The 22243-nt window shown below is 40.3% G+C and overlaps 2 protein-coding genes across 4 annotated transcripts; both read left to right on the forward strand.

Annotated features, from left to right (window-relative positions):
- The first annotated feature begins 206 nt into the window (after positions 1 to 206).
- LOC117329786 lies at positions 207 to 15916 on the forward strand. Of its 3 annotated transcripts, XR_004533263.1 has the most exons (6): positions 6645 to 6814; positions 9592 to 9688; positions 9910 to 10045; positions 10222 to 10514; positions 10696 to 11225; positions 15629 to 15916. XR_004533263.1 is itself a non-coding variant. In XM_033887926.1 (5 exons), exons 1-4 carry the CDS (start codon positions 287 to 289, stop codon positions 10512 to 10514), a joined length of 615 nt encoding a protein of 204 aa, XP_033743817.1. In that variant the 5' UTR covers positions 207 to 286; the 3' UTR covers positions 10696 to 10922. The 3 variants fall into 3 exon arrangements, 2 of the variants coding, with proteins under 2 accessions (XP_033743817.1, XP_033743816.1); XM_033887926.1 differs by lacking the exons at positions 6645 to 6814; positions 15629 to 15916 and adding an exon at positions 207 to 375 and having other exon boundaries at positions 10696 to 10922; XM_033887925.1 differs by lacking the exon at positions 15629 to 15916 and having other exon boundaries at positions 6633 to 6814; positions 10696 to 10922.
- Positions 14022 to 14792, forward strand: LOC117330183 (U1 small nuclear ribonucleoprotein 70 kDa-like). Its single transcript, XM_033888406.1, has one exon. It carries the CDS (start codon positions 14022 to 14024, stop codon positions 14790 to 14792), a length of 771 nt encoding a protein of 256 aa, XP_033744297.1.
- Positions 15917 to 22243: the final 6327 nt, after the last annotated feature.

The following is a 22243-nucleotide window of genomic DNA, read 5'->3' on the forward strand; positions in this document are numbered from 1 at the left end:
CAAATTTTATTTTGATATAAATTTCACAACATTTGAACCTCAAGTGACCGATTGAGCGGACAGAGTCATTAGTAATAACATATAGTGAAATAATTAGTTGTGTGAGACCTTAAGTTAACTAGTTATCGCCCTTCTTTAAGATGACAATGGTATGACGTCATGATTTGTAAAATATATAAACCCATTTGTGACGTCACATACACTTGTTGCTAAGCTGCTTAGCAATCGAAGTAGTCGGAGTTTGACAGTCTTCTAAACTCTTCCGTATAACATTGGGATTCACACGATGGATAGGCCGAGTAAGGTTTTATTGATGTCTTTGGCGCTGATGAGCGCCATACACCAGTTGCCCTCAGTCTACCAATACTTTACGTGGTAAGTTTGAACATTTATGTCATACTTATTTTGATCGGTAACCGATTTAAACATATTTTATTGCCACAAGAAAAAAGCAGTAGGATTGGACACAAGTTATTGCAGCATTATCAAAGCCCTCTCCCAAAATAAGAACAAATTTCAAAATTTGGCAAAAGAAAAACAACTGTGGAAGCATTGTTCTCCAAAGTTAACAATATTTAACAATTCATTAAAGATATTTAAATCGGTTGCTGGTTTTAATGAAATAACATGTACATTTCTAAAACTTGTAATATTTGAGTTCATTGGCAGATTTCCTTTCCAGAACGTTGTAAATCAATGTTGATGTTTACATTATATCAAAACGAGGGGTCCCCTGTCCACTGTAAATATTAGGGTTACTGTCTTCTAAGTACTGGTGTGCTCTTATATGCGATTAAACCTCTCCAATAACATCATTTCTCTGGTATGGAAATCTTCAAATTTTATTTTGATATAAATTTCACAACATTTGAACCTCAAGTGTCCGATTGAGCGGACGGAGTCATTAGTAATAAGGCTCTTTATTCGGTCTTGAATCTACAGTGTATCTTAATTACAGAAATTGGTTTTTAAATATTTTTACCAAATGAAGAGCTACACACATAAAATATTTACTAGTCGACAGAAATGTTGATGAAGAAATAGAATAAACAGTTTCAGTTCAATAGTTATCGCCGTTCCTATATTTTTTTTCAAATTATGTCACAGGAAGTCGTCATTCTTTAGTCACTGGAAATAGACATTTCGCCCTCAATCGATATGAACAGATTTTGTCCATAAAAATCACTCGTTCCTGCCTATTTTTTTTAACATAAACAATAAGTACAACATTAGGAAAGTGCGTTTAACCGTTTTTTATACCACATTTTTATCTCGTGTGGAAGAATGAAGTGAAGATTTACAGCTGTTATTTGAACGTAACGTCTGTCCACTTGGAGATAACTTTACTTATTACTCCTGGCGGTATTAATATTTCACTGTTTGAAATGTTTTTGCTGCGATATTGAAGAAATGGTAACAATGATTGTATTTAGTCATGTAAAAGTCTTCAACATACCGCTAGCATATTTTGTGAACATGATAACACATCGATCATGTCTGTCCATGGTGCTTCCTGTTTCGTTCTTAAAATAGATCGTTAAATATAGCTTTCGGGAACTTCCTAAATAAACTTGACTGCCGCGTGTATGTTCAAACTTTCCCACAATCCATTGCTCATGTGTGACGGCTGCATGGAAGCACAGGGGCATGTCTAGTTTTATATTACAAAACATAGTCAGAAATACCTATATATATTGACACTATTTTTTGTAATATAAAACTAGACATGCCCCTGTGATGGAAGTGAAGTAAGTCTGTCCTAATGTTACGTTCAAACCAAAACTTACGTTAATGGGTGTATTATGTTGTTTTGATGCAGTTTGGAATAGTATGCATTGTATCATGGGAGATTACGAACTTAAATATGTTTTCGATTCATCAATGTTGTTACAGTTTGCAAGAAAAACATGTTTGTTATTTATGTGATATGACAGACACAACCTAGTAAAAGTAATGTAACATGACAGACACACCTGTGACCAACAATATGTCCTTGTTACGTTAGTTTGTAATTTCAACATTATGAACCCCGAGGGGTTATGCTGTGAAATATTATGGCATCATGTATGTTGAATTAATTGTTACCATGCCCATCTCCATTAAATAGTAAAAATACTCCACGTTGTTGCTTTAATTTTACAAAATACTGAAGCACGTAACAGTGTCTGTCAAGATTGTCAATGGCTGATGTCTGTCATGTTGCGTGATTCTTGTAAGGTTTATTTGATGTGATTTTTAAGATCTGCAGTAGAATCGGTGACATTAAATATTTCAAAGCCAACAATAGCTTTACAGGTGGAATAATAAAGTATTTATAATACAAGCAATTAAAAGTATCCTCAAGTTAAACGAAAAATGTGTGAAATGGCAGACTCGATAGCGAAAGTAACGTAACATGACAGACACACCAACAGTCAGTCCTTGTTACGTTAGTTTGTAATCTGAACATAAACTGTGAAATATTATGGCAACATGTAGGTTGAATTAATTGTTTGCATGCCTGTTTGCGTTAAATAGTAAAAATCTAATAGGACTGGGAAATGCACGGCCAGAGCGGGGTTCGAACCCGGGACCTTCGAACACTAGCCGGATGCTCTACCTATTGTGCTACCTGGTCGCCGATGACCGACCTGGTCCAGTTCCGCTACACTCTTCCCTCCTTTTTTTTAAGTCTTCGACCCCGAAGACTTCACAACCCAGGTTCGGGTATCCCCTTGTCAAGTATTCACCTCACTTGAAACAAGGTTTGGTCACGGCACCAAATCTAATAGGAGTTGGAAAATGCACGGCCAGACCGGGGTTCGAACCCGGGACCTCCGAACACTAGCCAGATGCTCTACCGATTGAGCTACCTGGTCGCCGATGATCGACCCGGTCCAGTTCCGCTACACTCTTCCCTCCTTTTTTTAAGTCTTCGACCCCGAAGACTTCACAACCCAGGTTCGGGTATCCCCTTGTCAAGTATTCACCTCAATTGAAACAAGGTTTGGTCACGGCACCAAATCTAATAGGAGTGGAAAAATTCACGGCCAGACCGGGGTTCGAACCCGGGACCTCCGAACACTAGCTCTACCGATTGAGCTACCTGGTCGCCGATGATCGACCCGGTCCAGTTCCGCTACAAAAATACTCCACGTAACAGTGTCTGTCAAGATTGTCAATGACTGGTGTCTGTCATGTTACGTGACTTGACCGTCAATGTTACGTGTCACAGATTTGAGGTGGGCTCTAAGATTTGATTTACATATGAAAATGATCTTTTAAGTTCCAAAATGTGTTATTTAACATGTTATTATCATGTTCAGTAAGAAAAAATGGGTGAATTTTTTTTTTCAAAATTCAGGCGATTGCCCCGGTAAAAATGGCCTATACCGAATAATGAGCCATAACATATAGTGAAATAATTAGTTGTGTGAGACCTTAAGTTAACTAGTTATCGCCCTTCTTTAAGATGACAATGGTATGACGTCATGATTTGTAAAATATATAAACCCATCTGTGACGTCACATACACTTGTTGCTAAGCTGCTTAGCAATCGGTAAACTCGGAGTTTGACAGTCTTCTAAACTCTTCCGTATAACATTGCGATTCACACGATGGATAGGCCGAGTAAGGTATTGTTGATGTCTTTGGCGCTGATGAGCGCCATACACCAGTTGCCCTCAGTCTACCAATACTTTACGTGGTAAGTTTGAACATTTATGTCATACTTATTTTGATCGGTAACCGATTTAAACATATTTTATTGCCACAAGAAAAAAGCAGTAGGATTGGACACAAGTTATTGCAGCATTATCAACGCCCTCTCCCAAAATAAGAACAAATTTCAAAATTTGGCAAAAGAAAAACAACTGTGGAAGCATTGTTCTCCAAAGTTAACAATATTTAACAATTCATCAAAGATATTTAAATCGGTTGCTGGTTTTAATGAAATAACATTTCTAAAACTTGTAGTCTAATATTTGAGTTCATTGGCAGATTTTCTTTCCAGAACGTTGTAAATCAATGTTGATGTTTACAAAATGTACATTATATCAAAACGAGGGTTCCCCTGTCCACTGTAAATAGCAGGGTTACTGTCTTCTAAGTACTGGTGTGCTCTGATATGCGATTAAACCTCTCTAATAACATCATTTCTCTGGTATGGAAATCTTCAAATTTTATTTTGATATAAATTTCACAACATTTGAACCTCAAGTGACCGATTGAGCGGACGGAGTCATTAGTAATAAGGCTCTTTATTCGGTCTTGAACCTACACAGTGTATCTTAATTACAGAAATTGGTTTTTAAATATTTTTACCAAATGAAGAGCTACACACATAAAATATTTACTAGTCGACAGAAATGTTGATGAAGAAATAGAATAAACAGTTTCAGTTCAATAGTTAGGGTCCTATCGCCGTTCCTATAATTTTTTTCAAATTATGTCACAGGAAGTCGTCATTCTTTAGTCACTGGAAATAGACATTTCGCCCTCAATCGATATGAACAGATTTTGTCAATAAAAATCACTCGTTCCTGCCTATTTTTTTTTAAACATAAACAATAATTACAACATTAGGAAAGTGCGTTTAACCGTTTTTTATACCACATTTTTATCTCGTGTGGAAGAATGAAGTGAAGATTTACAGCTGTTATTTGAACGTAACGTCTGTCCACTTGGAGATAACTTTACTTATTACTCCTGGCGGTATTAATATTTCACTGTTTGAAATGTTTTTGCTGCGATATTGATGAAATGGTAACAATGATTGTAATCATGTAAAAGTCTTCAACATATCGCTAGCATATTTTGTGAACATGATAACACATCGATCATGTCCGTCCATGGTGCTTCCTGTTTCGTTCTTAAAATAGATCGTTAAATATAGCTTTCGGGAACTTCCTAAATAAACTTGACTGCCGCGTGTATGTTCAAACTTTCCCACAATCCATTGCTCATGTGTGACGGCTGCATGGAAGTAAAGTAAGTCTGTCCTAATGTTACGTTCAAACCAAAACTTACGTTAATGGGTGTATTATGTTGTTTTGATGCAGTTTGGAATAGTTTTAAAGGTAGAATATGCATTGTATCGTGGGAAGATTACTAACTTAAATATGTTTTCGATTCATCAATGTTATAGTTTGCAAGAAAAACATGTTTGTTATTTATGTGATATGACAGACACAACCTAGCAAAAGTAATGTAACATGACAGACACACCTGTGACCAACAATATGTCCTTGTTACGTTAGTTTGTAATTTCAACATTATGAACCCCGAGGGGTTATGCTGTGAAATATTATGGCATCATGTATGTTGAATTAATTGTTACCATGCCCATCTCCATTAAATAGTAAAAATACTCCACGTTGTTGCTTTAATTTTACAAAATACTGAAGCACGTAACAGTGTCTGTCAAGATTGTCAATGGCTGATGTCTGTCATGTTACGTGATTCTTATATGGTTTATTTGATGTGATTTTTACGATCTGCAGTAGAATCAGTGACATTAAATATTTCAAAGCCAACAATAGCTTTACAGGTGGAATAATAAAGTATTTATAATACAAGCAATTAAAAGTATCCTCAAGTTAAACGAAAAATGTGTGAAATGGCAGACTCGATAGCGAAAGTAACGTAACATGACAGACACACCAACAGTCTGTCCTTGTTACGTTAGTTTGTAATCTCAACATAACTGTGAAATATTATGGCAACATGTAGGTTGAATTAATTGTTTGCATGCCTATTTGCGTTAAATAGTAAAAATCTAATAGGAGTGGAAAAATGCACGGCCAGACCGGGGTTCGAATCCGGGACCTCCGAACACTAGTCGGATGCTCTACCGATTGAGCTACCTGGTCGCCGATGATCGACCCGGTCCAGTTCCGCTACACTCTTCCCTCCTTTTTTTTTAAGTCTTCGACCCCGAAGACTTCACAACCCAGGTTCGGGTATCCCCTTGTCAAGTATTCACCTCACTTGAAACAAGGTTTGGTCACGGCACCAAATCTAATAGGAGTGGAAAAGTGCACGGCCAGACCGGGGTTCGAACCCGGGACCTCCGAACACTAGCTCTACCGATTGAGCTACCTGGTCGTCGATGATCGACCCGGTCCAGTTCCGCTACAAAAATACTCCACGTAACAGTGTCTGTCAAGATTGTCAATGACTAGTGTCTGTCATGTTACGTGACTTGACCGTCAATGTTACGTGTCACAGATTTGAGGTGGGCTCTAAGATTTGATTTACATATGAAAATGATCTTTTAAGTTCCAAAATGTGTTATTTAACATGTTATTATCATGTTCAGTAAGAAAAAATTGGTGATTTTTTTTTTTTTTCAAAATTCAGGCGATTGCCCCGGTAAAAATGGCCTATACCGTTTTGTTTTGTTTGTTTTTGTTTAACGTCCTATTAACAGCCAGGGTCATTTAAGGACGTGCCAGGTTTTGGAGGTGGAGGAAAGCCGGAGTACCCGGAGAAAAACCACTGACCTACAGTCAGTATATACCGAATAATGAGCCATAACATATAGTGAAATAATAAGTGGTGTGAGACCTTAAGTTAACTAGTTATCGCCCTTCTTTAAGATGACAATGGTATGACGTCATGATTTGTAAAATATATAAACCCATTTGTGACGTCACATACACTTGTTGCTAAGCTGCTTAGCAATCGAAATAGGCGGAGTTTGACAGTCTTCTAAACTCTTCCGTATAACATTGCGATTCACACGATGGATAGGCCGAGTAAGGTATTGTTGATGTCTTTGGCGCTGATGAGCGCCATACACCAGTTGCCCTCAGTCTACCAATACTTTACGTGGTAAGTTTGAACATTTATACTTATTTTGATCGGTAACCGATTTAAACATATTTTATTGCCAAAAGAAAAAAGCAGTAGGATTGGACACAAGTTATTGCAGCATTATCAACGCCCTCTCCAAAAATAAGAACAAATTACAAACTTTGGCAAAAAAAAAAGACAACTGTGGAAGCATTGTTCTCCAAAGTTAACAATATTTAACAATTCATCAAAGATATTTAAATCGGTTGCTGGTTTTAATGAAATAACATGTACATTTCTAAAAATCGTAATATTTGAATTCATGGGCAGATTTTCTTTCCATAACGTTGTAAAGCAATGTCGATGTTTACATTAAATATCAAAACGAGGGTCACCAAGAAAAGGTGGAATGCGTTCTCAAAAGGATTACCACATTCGGGGGTTTCTACAAGATTAACACAAAATAGCAACTTTTCAACTCTTATGTAGTACTTTGTTTTTGTGGGGTTTTTTGGTTTTTGGTTTTTGGTTTTTGAAAGCTTCGATGGAAGGTGCAGATCTAGAGCTAAAATATCTTTGTCCATTTTACAAACGAAGGGGCTGAGGATAAAAAGGACGAATTTGTAGTAGAAAGTTTGTTGTTAGGAATTTCAAAATCATTTGCTATTTCTAAGAAGATTTGGGGATATTTTGCAATCTGATCAAAATCATCTGTAAAATGTTAACGTAGCTAAAAAAAGACTAGCACCTGATTTTAATCAGATTGGATGTGTAGCGGGACTGGACTCGTTCGATCATCGGTGACCAGGTAGCTCAATTGGTAGAGCATCCGGCTAGGCCTAGTGTTCGGAGGTCGCGGGTTCGAACCCCGCATTTTCTCCTCTCCTGTAACAGATATATTGTTCAACTGTATGGGGTTGAATTGCACTAAGAAAATCTGGAGTTCGATCGTGTTCCATCTTATTAAGTAACTGTAATTTGCTAATTTCCTTATCTTACGTCTATCAGATAATGTTTCTAATCCGGTTTATGATCCAAGCAGATTCTCGTTTGACTTTTTCTATGGAATTAGATTCAAACATACAACCATCCCATAGCTCAATAGCATACACCAAAACTGGTCAAATAAAAGTTTTATACATTTTCAATAAAGTATCTCGTTTTAGCACATACTTCAATTTTCTATGGGAATTAACCTTTTTTTAAAACAGATATATATATATATATATACATGTATGTATTTTCAATATGGTCCTCCCATTTCCCTTTAGCATTTAAATTAACCGCCAAATACCTATGATAAATACTTAAGTTTAGTTTGTTCATTTCGAGATCCCCATCTAATTTGTCTGTATTTGAAATAGAATAACTTCTATTTTACTTGGATTCAAATCTGATTCAAATCTCATTTAATTCGTCTGTATTTGAAATAAAAATAACTTCAATTTTACTAGTATTGCCCCACTGTTTAAAGTCATTGTTTTTGGTAGTTTCTATATATCGTTATATGATGACGATATCCTCATACGTGACTAAACTTGAGGGGCCGTGGTGGCCGAGTGGTTAAGGTGTCCCGACACTTTAACACTAGCCCCCCACCTCTGGGTTGCAAGTTCGAAACCTACGTGGGGCAGTTGCCAGGTACTGACCGTAGTCCAGTGGTTTTTCTCCGGGTATTCCGGCTTTCCTCTACCCCCAAAACCTGGCACGTCCTTACATGGCCCTGGCTGTTAATAGGACGTTAAACAAAAAAAAAAAAAACCAAAGACTAAACTTGAGCAAAAAGACGAGACGTTGAACGTTAAATATCACCAAATTGTGTTATTCCGATTAATCGATTTTCCTCTATGACTAATCGATAATGATTTTTTTGTTTTTTGTTTTTTTGTTTTTTTTTTTGTGATCGATCATGGTTTGACTATTACATAGACATTTTCAAGATGTACAGCTGACAACGAAAGCTTTACATATTTTCAAAATTTCTGATTTAACTGAAATATCAATATTATAATAATATACTATAGGATAGGCCTATAGTAGGATGTTATTGATGTCTGTGGCACTGATGAGTGCCATGCACCAGTTTACCACTGTCTACCAATACTTTACGTGGTAAGTTTAAACATTGTCCATCTTTTTTATTGTTGAATATTTCAATTTCTACTCAAGTTGGACTCAATGAAACTACCAAACTTAATCTGTTTCATTTGCTCATGAATTTGACCAGATTAACACTGATCAGTGCGTATGAATACATGGTTAAAATCCTTCCGCGGAACGATTTCACTTTTTCTACATTGTTGTTATAAATATGGAATAATTATTAAAATTATCAAATTTATAATGTATTCTTGTATTTTATGAAAGACCAGATATGCTAAATACTTCTATTTTGACAAAATAATGCTGTTTTTAATCCTAAAATTGCGGACTATTTTACTCGACTGACTAGACATGCACAATCCGGAACTCCTCGGGCTTTTCCGCATTTGGACTTGCACAAGCTTCGAGACATTAATAATATCTAGACCGACTTTTTTATTCAAAAAAAAAAAAACAATTGAAATATAAGGATTGCATCTTGATTTGGTCGATTTCATGGGTTCATGAATTGAGTTGCTCTTGAGACAAATTCAACATGAACTGCTTCGCAGTTCATTAAATTTGTCTCAAGAGCAACTCAATTCATGACCCCATGAAATCGACCAAATCAAGATTCAATCCTTAATTACAAATTCTTATCACAGTATACTCAAGTTAACGTCAAATATGGCGTGTCTGAGATATCGTATTAACTTCATAACTTTGTAATGTAGTGTGGAGTCCGAGCCAGGTTACCTCTCAGCGACGTTAAATTATCTTGCGGGAACGGAGGCGGAGAACATTTGTCCAGCGCCAGCCGATGTATTATGGGCAAGTATTATATGACATAAATTTTATAACTTATATATACAATTTAGCAGGGTACTGTAGTACGTATACATTTTATAACTCCCGTGTAAACTCCTATTAAAAAAGAAGAATAACTTTTTTCGTGCTACATATTTTCATATTGGAACTGTTGAAGATCTTGTGGGGAATATTGACAGCTTTAATGAAATAATTTGATCATGAAACAATTAATTTGATTTCAGGGAATTGGAACCGAGGTAGTTTGTAACCTCATGTGCGCTCCTATGACCATGCTCTTTGCAAACGCGTCGTCCATTGGAAACAGCGCCAAAAGGAAATGGAAATCCATGGTTTCCATGTTCAAGGATTGGAGAGCCCGTGAGTAATATTTATCAATTTACAAAAGTCTTTTTATCTTGCATGAGATTGCAGACGATTTCCAAATCATTCGCATTAATTCAGCGAAGAAGAGAAATTACGTACACTTTTGTATGTCTTAGCGGAATCCTTGTATTCTAAATATATGGTTTTATATACATTATGTGCTTGTACAGGTCCTTCCACCTGCCGCAGCTGTGGAACTAGTCCATGTCAGGTAGAAAGGAAGAGACTTTGGCAGCCTTCCGAATCTCGACATAGGAGCAAAACAAACTTCTCGGAGAGATCGAAGGCGATGTTGTTGTTCAACTACGGACTTGAGCTGTCTGCAGATTTGACCAAGGAATTACCCAAAGACGACCTTTACTGGCAAAGAAAGATGTGTGCTCATTTTAAGGAAGAGCACATGGTTCTGTTCCCAAAATGTATCCAGCGCCAGATCAACAACTGGTTCCCCGTCCCTCGCTAGGTATGTATAAGTAATGATGATGATGATAAGTAATGATGATGATGATGATGGTGGTGGTGGTGGTGGTGGTGGTGGTGGTGATGACGATGATGACGATGATGGTGACGACGACGACGACGGATACTTATTGTGTGCTGTAATGATATCAAACCGGTTTATATATATGATGTTTTTATTACAGATTCCCTGTACTGAAATGAAGCCGATGTCAGCCAGTGATGGAAGATGTGGAGATGTGTTCCAAGATTTGTGACATCGGCTTGTTGAATGGCGTCGCAAGAATTTTTGTTATCATTTAATATTTATCTTATGTTCATGTTAAGCTCCGATGTTTACCCTCAGCAAATTAAAATAAAAATATATATATATATAACAATAATGATAAAAAAAATTATAATAATGATAATTACAAAAAAAAAAAAAAAAAATCATAATAAAAAAAACCCAACATAATAAAAATAATAAAAAAAAAAAACATAAAAAAAAAAAAAAAAAAAAGATAAGAAAAGAAAAGAAAAGAAAATATGGGAAGTCTTTTGGTTGAGGAACCCTTGTTTTCCATAGTTTCTTTTCTTTTCTTTATTTATGTTTGTACAGGTCCTTCCTCTGCGGAACTGTCCTGTGGCCATCCGAAGGGAAGCCATCTGGAAGTCGCATGGACCAGACAAACTCGGTGGAGGTCAAGATCCGGCTTTTGTTTTTTATGGCTAGGTATGTATGTATGAATGTATTATGATAATGATGATGATGATGATGATGATGATGATGATGTGAAGTCATGAGTGAGGTATAAGTGGTCAATTCCCAAAGAGAGGGAGGGAGGGGGAATGAAGGAAATGGAAAAAAGAAGGAGACACAGAAAAATGAAAAGAGCTGTGAAAAGAAGTCGAACGATGACATGATGGTAGAAACCGGGGACACGTTTGATTCTTCTGCTTAATGTTTTTGTCTTGATGTTTTCATATTATAGTTAAAGTGAGCTACAGGGAATTTGGTCAGTTGTCAATGACGTGGAATTGTGTGAGGTATACATGTAGTAGGAGTAGGGACAGTTAAATACAGACGCCTGTGTATTGACTCAGTATGCCTTACGAATTCCAAAGGACAAGGCAGGTCAGTCAGGACACACAGGAATGACAGGATAGACAGGGGGGACAGGACAGACAGGGAGGACAGGTCAGACAGGGAGGACAGGTCAGACAGGGAGGACAGGACAGGACAGGACAGACGGGACAGGACAGGACAGACAGAGGGGACAGGACAGATAGGATAGGGCATAGATGACAGGACAGGACTAGACAGACAGGGAGGACAGGACAGGATAGTTCCTGGACATGACAGACAGGGAGGACAGGAGGACAGATATGACAGACAGGATAGGACAGGACAGGACAAACAGGACAGGTCAGGAATGACAGGAGGACAGGACAGAAAGGGAGGACAAGACAGGACAGACAGGGGGACAAGACAGGTCAGGACTGACAGGGGGACAGGACAGGACAGACAGGGGGACAAGACAGGACAGACAGGGGGACAGAACAGACAGGGAGGACAGGACAGACAGGGAGGACAGGACAGACAGGGAGGACAGGACAGGTAAGGACAGGCAGGGAGGACAGACAGGGAGGACAGGACAGGACAGACATGCCAGACAGGATAGGACATGACAGACAGAAGGAGGACATGATATGACAGACAGGGAGGACAGGACAGGACAGGAGGGACAGGACAGGTCAGGACTGACAGGAGGACAGGACAGGACAGAAAGGGAGGGCAGGAGGACAGATATGACAGACAGGATAGGACATGACAGACAGGGGGGAAGGACAGGATATGACAGACAGGGAGGACAGGACAGGAGGGAAAGGACAGGTCAGGACTGACAGGAGGACAGGACAGAAAGGGAGGACAGGACAGGACAGACAGGGATGACAGGTCAGAAAGGGACCACAGGACAGACAGGGAGGACAGGACAGAGAAGACAGGATATGACAGACAAGGAGGACAGGACAAGTCAGAACAGACAGGGTAGACAGGTTGGACAGGGCAGACAGGTTGGACAGGACAGGACAGGACAGACAGGGAGGACAGGACAGGACAGACAGTGAGACAGGTCAGACAGGACAGACAGGGGGACAAGACAGGACAGACGGGGAAGACAAGACAGGACAGACAGTGGGACAGGTCAGACAGGACAGACAGGGGGACAAGACAGGACAGACAGGGAGGACAAGACAGGTCAGGACTGACAGGGGGACAGGACAGGACAGACAGGGGGGACAAGAGAGACAGGGAGGACAGGACAGAGAAGGCAGGACAGGACAGACAGGGAGGACAAGCCAGAGAAGACAGGACAGGACAGACAGGGAGGACAGGACAGGACAGACAGTGGGACAGGACAGGTCAGGACAGACAGGGAGGACAGACAGGACAGGATAGTTCCTGGACAGGACAGACAGGGAGGACAGGAGGACAGATATGACAGACAGGATAGGACATGACAGACGGGGGGGGGGGGAGGACAGGATATGACAGAAAGGGAGGACAGGACAAACAGGACAGAAGGGACAGGACAGGTCAGGACTGACAGGAGGACAGGACAGAAAGGGAGGATAGGGCAGAACAGACAGGGATGACAGGTCAGAAAGGGACCACAGGACAGACAGGGGTGACAGGACAGACAGGGACGACAGGACAGAGATGACAGGATATGACAGACAGGGAGGAGAGGACAAGTCAGAACAGACAGGGCAGACAGGTTGGACAGGACAGGACAGACAGGGAGAACAGGACAGGACATACAGGGGGACAAGACAGGACAGACAGAGGGGACAAGACAGGTCAGGACTGACAGGGGGACAGTACAGACACGGGGGCAAGACAGGACAGACAGGGGGGACAAGTCAGACAGGGAGGACAGGACAGAGAAGACAGGACATGACAGACAGGGAGGACAGGACAGACAGGGGGGCAGGATAGGTCAGGACAGACAGAGGACAGGACAGACAGGGAGGACAGGACAGAGAAGACAGGACAGGACAGACAGGGAGGACAGGACAGAGAAGACAGGACAGGAGGACAGGACAGAGAAGACAGGACAGACAGGGACAAGACAGGACAGACAGGGGACAAGACAGGACAGACAGGGGGGACAAGACAGGTCAAGACTGACAGGGGGACAGGACAGGACAGACAGGGGGGACAAGACAGACAGGGAGGACAGGACAGAGAAGGCAGGACAGGACAGACAGGGAGGACAGGACAGAGAAGACAGGACATGACAGACAGGGAGGACAGGACAGACAGTGGGACAGAACAGACAGGGAGCACAGGACAGACAGGGAGGACAGGACAGACAGTGGGACAGGATAGGTCAGGACAGACAGGGAGGACAGGACAGGACAGACAGGACAGGATAGTTCCTGGACAGGACAGACAGGGAGGACAGGAGGACAGATATGACAGACAGGATAGAACATGACAGACGGGGGGGGGGGGGGACAGGATATGACAGAAAGGGAGGACAGGACAGGACAAACAGGACAGAAGGGACAGGACAGGTCAGGACTGACAGGAGAACAGGACAGAAAGGGAGGACAGGGCAGGACAGACAGGGATGACAGGTCAGAAAGGGACCACAGGACAGACAGGGGTGACAGGACAGACAGGGAGGACAGGACAGAGAAGACAGGATATGACAGACAGGGAGGACAGGACAAGTCAGAACAGACAGGGCACACAGGTTGGACAGGACAGGACAGACAGGGAGAACAGGACAGGACATACAGGAGGACAAGACAGGACAGACAGAGGGGACAAGACAGGTCAGTACTGACAGGGGGACAGTACAGACAGGGGGGACAAGACAGGACAGACAGGGGGGACAAGACAGGACGGACAGGGAGGACAGGACAGACAGGGGGGACAAGACAGGACAGACAGGGAGGACAGGACAGACAGGGGGACAGAATAGACAGGGAGAACAGGATGGGACAGACACAGAGGACAGGACAGACAGGGGGAGGGCAGGTCAGGACAGACAGAGGACAGGACAGACAGGGAGCACAGGACAGAGAAGACAGGACAGGACAAACAGGGAGGACAGGACAGAGAAGACAGGACATGCCAGACAGGGAGGACAGACAGGGGTACAGGACAGACAGGGGGGACAGGACAGACAGGGAGCACATGACATACAGGGAGCACAGGACAGACAGGGAGCACAGGACAGGACAGACAGGACAGGAGACAGGGGGGGAGAAGACAGGTCAGGACTGACAGGGGGACAGGACACAGGACAGACAGGGGTGACAGGAAAGGTCAGGACAGACAGGGTAGACAGGCCAGACAGGGACCACAGGACAGACAGGGGGACAGGACAGACAGGGGTGACAGGACAGGTCAGGACAGACAGGGGGACAGGGCAGACAGGTTGGACAGGACAGGACAGACAGGGAGCACAGGACAGGATAGACAGGGAGCACAGGACAGGTCAGACAAGACAGACAGGGGGACAAGACAGGACAGACAGGGGGACAGAACAGGTCAGACAGAACAGACAGGTTGGACAGGACATGACACACAGGGAGCACAGGACAGGATAGACAGGGGGACAGGACATAGTAGACAGGACATGACAGACAGGGAGGACAGGACAGAGAAGACAGGACATGACAAACAGGGAGGACAGGACAGAGAAGACAGGACATGACAGACAGGGAGAACAGGACAGGACAGACAGGGAGCACAGGACAGGACAGACAGGTGGGACAGGGCAGGACAGATAGGACATGGCGGACAGGATAGTTCCTGGACAGGACAGACAGGACAGGGAGGACAGGACATACATGGGGGACAGGACAGACAGGACATAGCAGTCAGGGAGGACAGGACAGACAGGGGGGACAGGACAGGGGGGCAGGACAGGACAGGATATGTCCTGGACAGGAAGACAGGATAGACAGGCCAGGATATGTCCTAGACAGGACAGGATAGGATAGGATAGGTCCTGGACAGGACAGAATTCATGTTTCGTTTGTAGATCTATATATAATCAATGATGATCACATCTTCATTTTCCTTTTTAATGACATAAACTTTTGTTTCAATTACAGATCCAAGCCATGGGGTGGTCGGGTGGCACAGTGGTAACACACTTGCCTTTCACCAAGACGACTGGGGTTTGATACCCCGATCGGATGTGAAAAGGTTTGGGGTCACCAGCCCCGACCACGTGGGTTTTCCCCGGGTACTCCGGTTTCCCCCCACACTAAGACCCCTCGCGCAATTCTAGCCGGGCCAAGGCATCTTTTGACCCGCGGTTTTTTCAGGTCACTTCTACCTTGTTGTAGCCAGACCATAATTGTTGTTGCATTGATCAATAAAAATATATTGTTATTGACCACTGGAGTTGTGTTGATAAATCAAGGTACTGGAATTATGACTACGTCATAATGGTCAGTTCGATAATTGATCTCGGAAGTGAGTTGCATGCTAGTACAGCCGATATTGGTTTCAAGTATAGGACAGCTCGACCTTTTGACGAACTTTAACCCTAATTGACGTTCAATAAATACTCGGATGTTTGTTCTGGTCAGCCTGAAAATTAATGTTCGAAATAAACATAGTAACTAGCAAAATGGTGTGAAAAATGGAAAAAAGTTTATAAACAAGGACCAAACTAACGTTGTCCATTTTTGCAATCCTTCTTCGACTTTAACACAATTTAAATTTACATAATTTAAATTTACATGTGGTGCCTCTGATGTACGTTGACATATGTTCTAAGTATAAATACTTGGGACTGTGGTTCCACGAACATCTCGATCTACATCTCGCTGTACGAGAGTTGTGTAAATCTGTGAGTAGAGCCCTTTATGCCTTTTACTCAAAGTTCACCCTACGTCGGTGGTATGACTTACTCGCTTTATACAAAACTGTACATTTCTTTAGTGGAGCCTATAACTTACTTCGCGAGTAGACTATGGGGTATAAAATTCTACAGAGAAGTAACATTACAACAAAACAAGGTCTGTCGATATTTTCTTGGAGAATCGAAGCTTTACAGTAACTTGGCAATAAGAGGTGACATTGGATTGGCGTCAACTACCACGGAATCGACTGTTGATGCTTTAAGACTTGATCTAAGAATAATTTATATGGAAAGTGATAGGACGTTGAGTAAAATTCAAAAATGTTCTCTCCGTAATTCTTGGCATTCAAGGGTACATAATCTAAAAGTAAAGGCGAATTTAATGGTTTTAGCAAAAAAGTCATGAAACTACAAAATGAGAAATATTTAAGAACAATTACAAATATTGATGCTGACAGCTGGCAAAATCTATTGTGGAATGATGATGGAAATGCTAATGGCAATACATTTCGTCTATATAGAACCTGCAAGTATGAGCCTACTACAAGCAATTATGTGAAATTTGTTTAGTGAGAAGAGGTTTGTTGTGCAATTTCAGATGTGGGTGTTGATGGTAAAACAGTCATACACTGCGGCAGGGTGTCTCTTTGAGAGCTGTTGGGTCTCATTGACAGGTGTTGGGGGCAAAACAGTCATCCACTGCGGTAGAGTGTCTCATTGACAGGTGTTGGGGGCAAAACAGTCATCCACTGGGGTTAGGTGTCTCATTGACAGGTATTGGGGGCAAAACAGTCATCCACTGTGGTAGGGTGTCTCATTGACAGGTATTGGGGGCAAAACAGTCATCTACTGCGGTAGATTGTCTCATTGACAGGTGTTGGGGGCAAAACAGTCATCTACTGCGGTGGGATGTCTCATTGGCAGGTATTGGGGGCAAAACGGTCATCCACTGCGGTAGAGTGTCTCATTGACGGATGTTGGGGGCAAAACAGTCATCTACTGCGGTTGGGTGTCTCATTGACGGATGTTGGGGGCAAAATAGTCATCTACTGTGGTAGGGTATCTCATTGACGGGTGTTGGGAGCAAAACAATCATCCACAGCGGTAAGGTGTGTGTACAGAAAGGTAAAAAATGATCAGGGTGGCACAGGTAGGTCACACCATGCAAATAACATGTGAAATGCTAAGACAAATCTAAATAGGTCAAACGGTAGAACCATGGATAGAATAGCAAGAGAAAGTAGTTTTGTTATTTTTGTTAACAAAATTCTGCAATATATTCAATAAGGGGAAATTTTATAGGTGAGGTTTCTGATTCGTTTGATTGCTTTTTCAACCATGACGGATATATTCCAGATGTAACTCCACAGATTTAGAAGAGTGGGGAGATATCAAAAGATTCTTTTAAATTGAAGAAAAACATATTATTACATTTTTACCAGTGAAATATCAAAAATTATTCATTCTATAAAAGTGATATTTTTCACTAGTGAAAAATATCATATTTTTCACAATATCATAAAATCACTTTTGCTGATTTGACCAATCAAATTAATGATTAGAAAATACCAAAATAATTGACCAATCAGAAAGCCCGACATATATGTCAGCACCTGGACAGGGGAAACTACTTTTTTTGTTTACATTAGGCCTAGTTAGCATACGGGGTAGGTTTTTCGTTGATAAAAAATGTAATAAACAGAATATCTAACAGTGTCTTCAGTAATACCAAATATATTTCACTCGTGTGGCTAATATATATTTCATTTCTTCATGGTTTGATCAATACTAAGTCTTGCGTGGATAAGGATGTTTTTTCCAGGAAAGCTGTGCAGGGACGTCATTCAACCAATATTCAAAACAGAGAAATGTGAATAGTACATGAAGAGTAGCTAGGATACAAAAGCGATTGCTCCACAATATACCATTGTTCCACAATATACCATTGTTTCACAATATACCATTGTTTCACAATATACCATTGTTCCACAATATACCATTGTTTCACAATATACTATTGTTTCACAATACCATTGTTTCACAATATACCATTGTTTCACAATACAAGCATTTGTACACAAGTGTCGCAGTAAAGAGAAAGGCAGAGTGAAATGTATATTTGTATTGTTGTTTTCAAATGCGTTCGACGCCCTTTGTTATTATACACGTTGGTTAAAAACAAGGTCAGTAAAGTTATAGAGTATCAAAATATATGTATCCGATATGAAATCATTTATTAGTGTTGATGGTGATTTGTCAAGGAATTTCGAGTGTAACCTTGGAACAAAACAATATGGTATGTTAAGCCCCGTTCCTTTTTGTAATACAATGTAGTTTAATTTGTATTTTTTTTTTTTTTTAGTTTATAAGAGAAAAGAATGTCGCAGCATATTTGTAGATTAAAATGAACTGAATTTTATGCACACTATATTTTCTGATGACATGGCAAATGTTGCGCACTCTGTTGTAAACTTACAGAGGCAAACTGATGTAGCCAAAAAAAAAATCAGACGATTTGATGGTCAGTTACGAAAACTCGAAAAAATGAGCCACATAGATATCCGAAAATCTGATACAAATATGATTTTTTTAACCCTATGGTCTCACGTTTGCCCCTTGGGAGTGAGTAAACTTTACTATAGTTTATATAGGGAAATTACACTTTTGACCATCATTTGTTTGATTTCTATTGAAACTAATTATAACTTTAACATTATCAGCATTGAATGTCAGATTGATGGTATGCATATGTTGGCCCTGACTGACCTCCTGGGCTTATGGGTGTGATAAAAAAAATAATATTTCAAGTCTAAGTTGACCATTAAGGCCCATGGGCCTCTTGTTTGATTGTTAATTTGTACCCAAAATTATATTGAAGCTCCAGTAATAAAATATTCTTTCGAATTTCGGATGGTTTGATTTTGTTTTCATCAAAATCTTCAGACCGAGATCGAAAACATTTTTTTTAAAAGGGGTGAAAAATTCTGTTCAGCAGTACAGACTTAACATGAAATATCAAGGCAAATCGACTTGATCTTAACGGATAACACAATGACTGATCTTACATGAAGGAATGAAAAAAGAAGTTACGGAAGGATTCCTATACAGAGCTACTCTCTCACTCGCTCAGACTCGTCAAACAACCATAAAGATAGGAAAAAGCGATATCAGAAAGAAAAATGTGGTTGGTCCATTTAGATGAAGGCTGTCCACTGATAGCTACATAAACAAATATATCATAACACTTAACATAATGTTTGACAGAAAAAAATAACGTTTGAGGTTTAATCTTTTTCAGCTTTGTACTCAAGTTTTATTGACAAAAACAAAACAAAAACAAAACAAAAAACGTTGGAGGTTTAAACTTTTTCAGCTTTGTACTCAAGTTTTATTGACTAAATAAGCCAGGTTTACACAGTCCATATTAGGATAACATATCGCGAAGTTTTTATACCAAAGTATTAGGGGGGAGGAAAGAAATCGTACAACTCATTGTCCCAGAAATAACTAGGTATCCCAAATGAAGTGCAACTCTCAATTGATTTATTGCCTAAAATATCTATCAACCGCTCTTGGATATGGTTTCTGAGTTGTGGGTTGTTCTGACAGAATGTTTTCAGGAAACCGAAAACGCCATCGAGGACTCGTTTGCATACACTGCATTTGTTGCTATGCTTTGCAATATGGAATTAATATTCAACAAACTACTTTTCCATAGGCGTACAAAAATATTGTTGATACCAAAATTATCTCACCATGGCAACAATTCCATGCTCTGTTTCGTTGCTGGGATATCTCGCTCCGGTTTCATCAATATTTCTGAACTTGAGGAAATTGGCTAAAAGGTTTCTTTAAGAAATCATTATTTGATTTAAAGAAAACATCCTTATTTCCGGAAATTCTATAATGATTTCGTGTATAACATTTTAGATTAAGAAATTTCCATAATGAAAAGGATATTGACGAAACTGGGGCCTGATATCCCAAAATCGAAACTCGCATTAATACTGTGGCGGGTTTTTAACTTGCCACAAAGGAGAGGAGTGTCAACAGGACTAACAAGGGAATTTAAGAGGCGGTCGTGAAAGCTAAACCACCTACCTCTAATGCCGACGACAGAAAGTGGGCATTCAAAAAGAAGTCTAAAGGGGGAGAACTTGTTAGTTACAATGAAGTGATTTGGTAACACACAGGTATGTTGTTTGTTAATAGAAATACCTTAAATCAAACTAAGAAAGAGAAATGTCGAGAAAATTTAGAAATACTATGAATTCTCGTCATTTAACATTTATTAGTCGTGACATTAATAAAGTGTTGGTACTATATGCTTATATCAAGCTAGATTTGCTTTTAGAGGCTGAATTTGAATACGTAGTTGTTTGGCCTATTTTGAGATTATTGTGGTAACAAGGCAGCAAAAGAAAACAAATAACTAACTATGATTTGCATTTACCACACTTTAGGAGACTAACTCCTTTCCGAAATAGCAATTTGCTCGCCTTACTTTTTGCTCAATGCAGATGCAATATATTTAACAAATTAAACAATAAAGAACTACCTTCAGAATAGGATATAAAATAATAACAGAATTTCCGCATAGACTTAGACAATTGATAATTAAGCCCCAAGGAATTCGGTACGATAACGCCAAAATAACATAACCACTAAACATATTGAGTTGACAGTATGTTACGTGTATACGAAGACCCTTCGTCGATTTATGTTTATGTACCTACTGATTATCAGTGTTTACCCATATAAACAGACGCGTATCTCCATCAAGGAGGTAAACGTGGGCCGTTGTCTCTTTATCTACATATCATAGTATCCATACACACCATGGCTCTTACCTTAATCGTTATCTTTAGATGTTGAAACATTCTTTTTTATTAGAGAGTTTATATATATTTAAAGGATGTTTGTATTTTACAGCTGGTACAAATACTTTTAGGTCCAGTATTCTTTGAAATAGCTGTCAGAAAGAAAGTTTCAAGGTAAGTGTTTATATTACCTTGGTCCGATGGAGCGGCGAACTTATGCCATGGCGCGGCGTCCGTCATTCGTCTGTCTGTCGTCCGTCAACTTTTCCTTTAAATCGCTGCTGGTCGTAAAGGCCTAGATGGATTTTGAACAAATTTGGGACAAAAACATTCTTCGTATGGGAACACATTTTGCCAAAATGATGGACTTTCCTCCAAGGACGTTTCTGATAAAATTTGGTCAAAATCCACCAACTCATTAATGATTTGTAGTGATTTAGATCACTTACCTCTATTTCCTGTACTTGCTGGACTGGGGTTGCACCTAATAGGGGGAATAGTGGTAAGTCATTTAAATCGCTACTATTCATTAATGAGTGAGAGGATTTTGACCAAACTTTATCGGAAGCGTCCTTGCAGGAAGGGGAATATATCTAGCTCAAATAATCACTCTGGGCTCCATGGGACAAGACGGCAGGAAGGACAGGGCCCAGTAGGGGAAATAGAGATAATTCCTTTAGCTCTTTGCTCGTCATGAACGACTAAATGAATTTTGTCCAAGTTTCTCCAGAAGTATCTTCGGGGAAGGAGGGGAGGGAGGGGGGGGGGGGGGGGGGGGGGGGGCATATTTTGCACAAATTGTGTCCTCTTCTATCTGTTCCAAAATCTGCCCTCTCACGACCTTAACAGATATGAGTTATCAGACAGCGCACCTTATGTGTATCAACACCCTGTAGGTCATGGCATTTGTCTTCCGGCTGTGTAATACATGTACATAGGGCAGTCTGTTTATACTCATTATACCGTGTACCCAGTCAATAATGAGTGTTTTGCGAACTTTTGTTTAGTATACATTATTCAGAAGAACGATGTACATT

Source organism: Pecten maximus, chromosome 6 (assembly GCF_902652985.1).
Source record: "Pecten maximus chromosome 6, xPecMax1.1, whole genome shotgun sequence".
NCBI classification, from domain to species: domain Eukaryota; kingdom Metazoa; phylum Mollusca; class Bivalvia; order Pectinida; family Pectinidae; genus Pecten; species Pecten maximus.

Bases quoted from the DNA above. Each gene is read 5' to 3' on its own strand.
- LOC117329786 (XM_033887926.1), top strand. From the start codon at position 287: ATGGATAGGCCGAGTAAGGTTTTATTGATGTCTTTGGCGCTGATGAGC. The intron at 9,689-9,909 runs GCAAGTATTATA...ATTTGATTTCAG, and splicing joins CGCCAGCCGATGTATTATGG to GGAATTGGAACCGAGGTAGT. The intron at 10,046-10,221 runs GTGAGTAATATT...GTGCTTGTACAG, and splicing joins GTTCAAGGATTGGAGAGCCC to GTCCTTCCACCTGCCGCAGC.
- LOC117330183 (XM_033888406.1), top strand. From the start codon at position 14,022: ATGACAGAAAGGGAGGACAGGACAGGACAAACAGGACAGAAGGGACAG.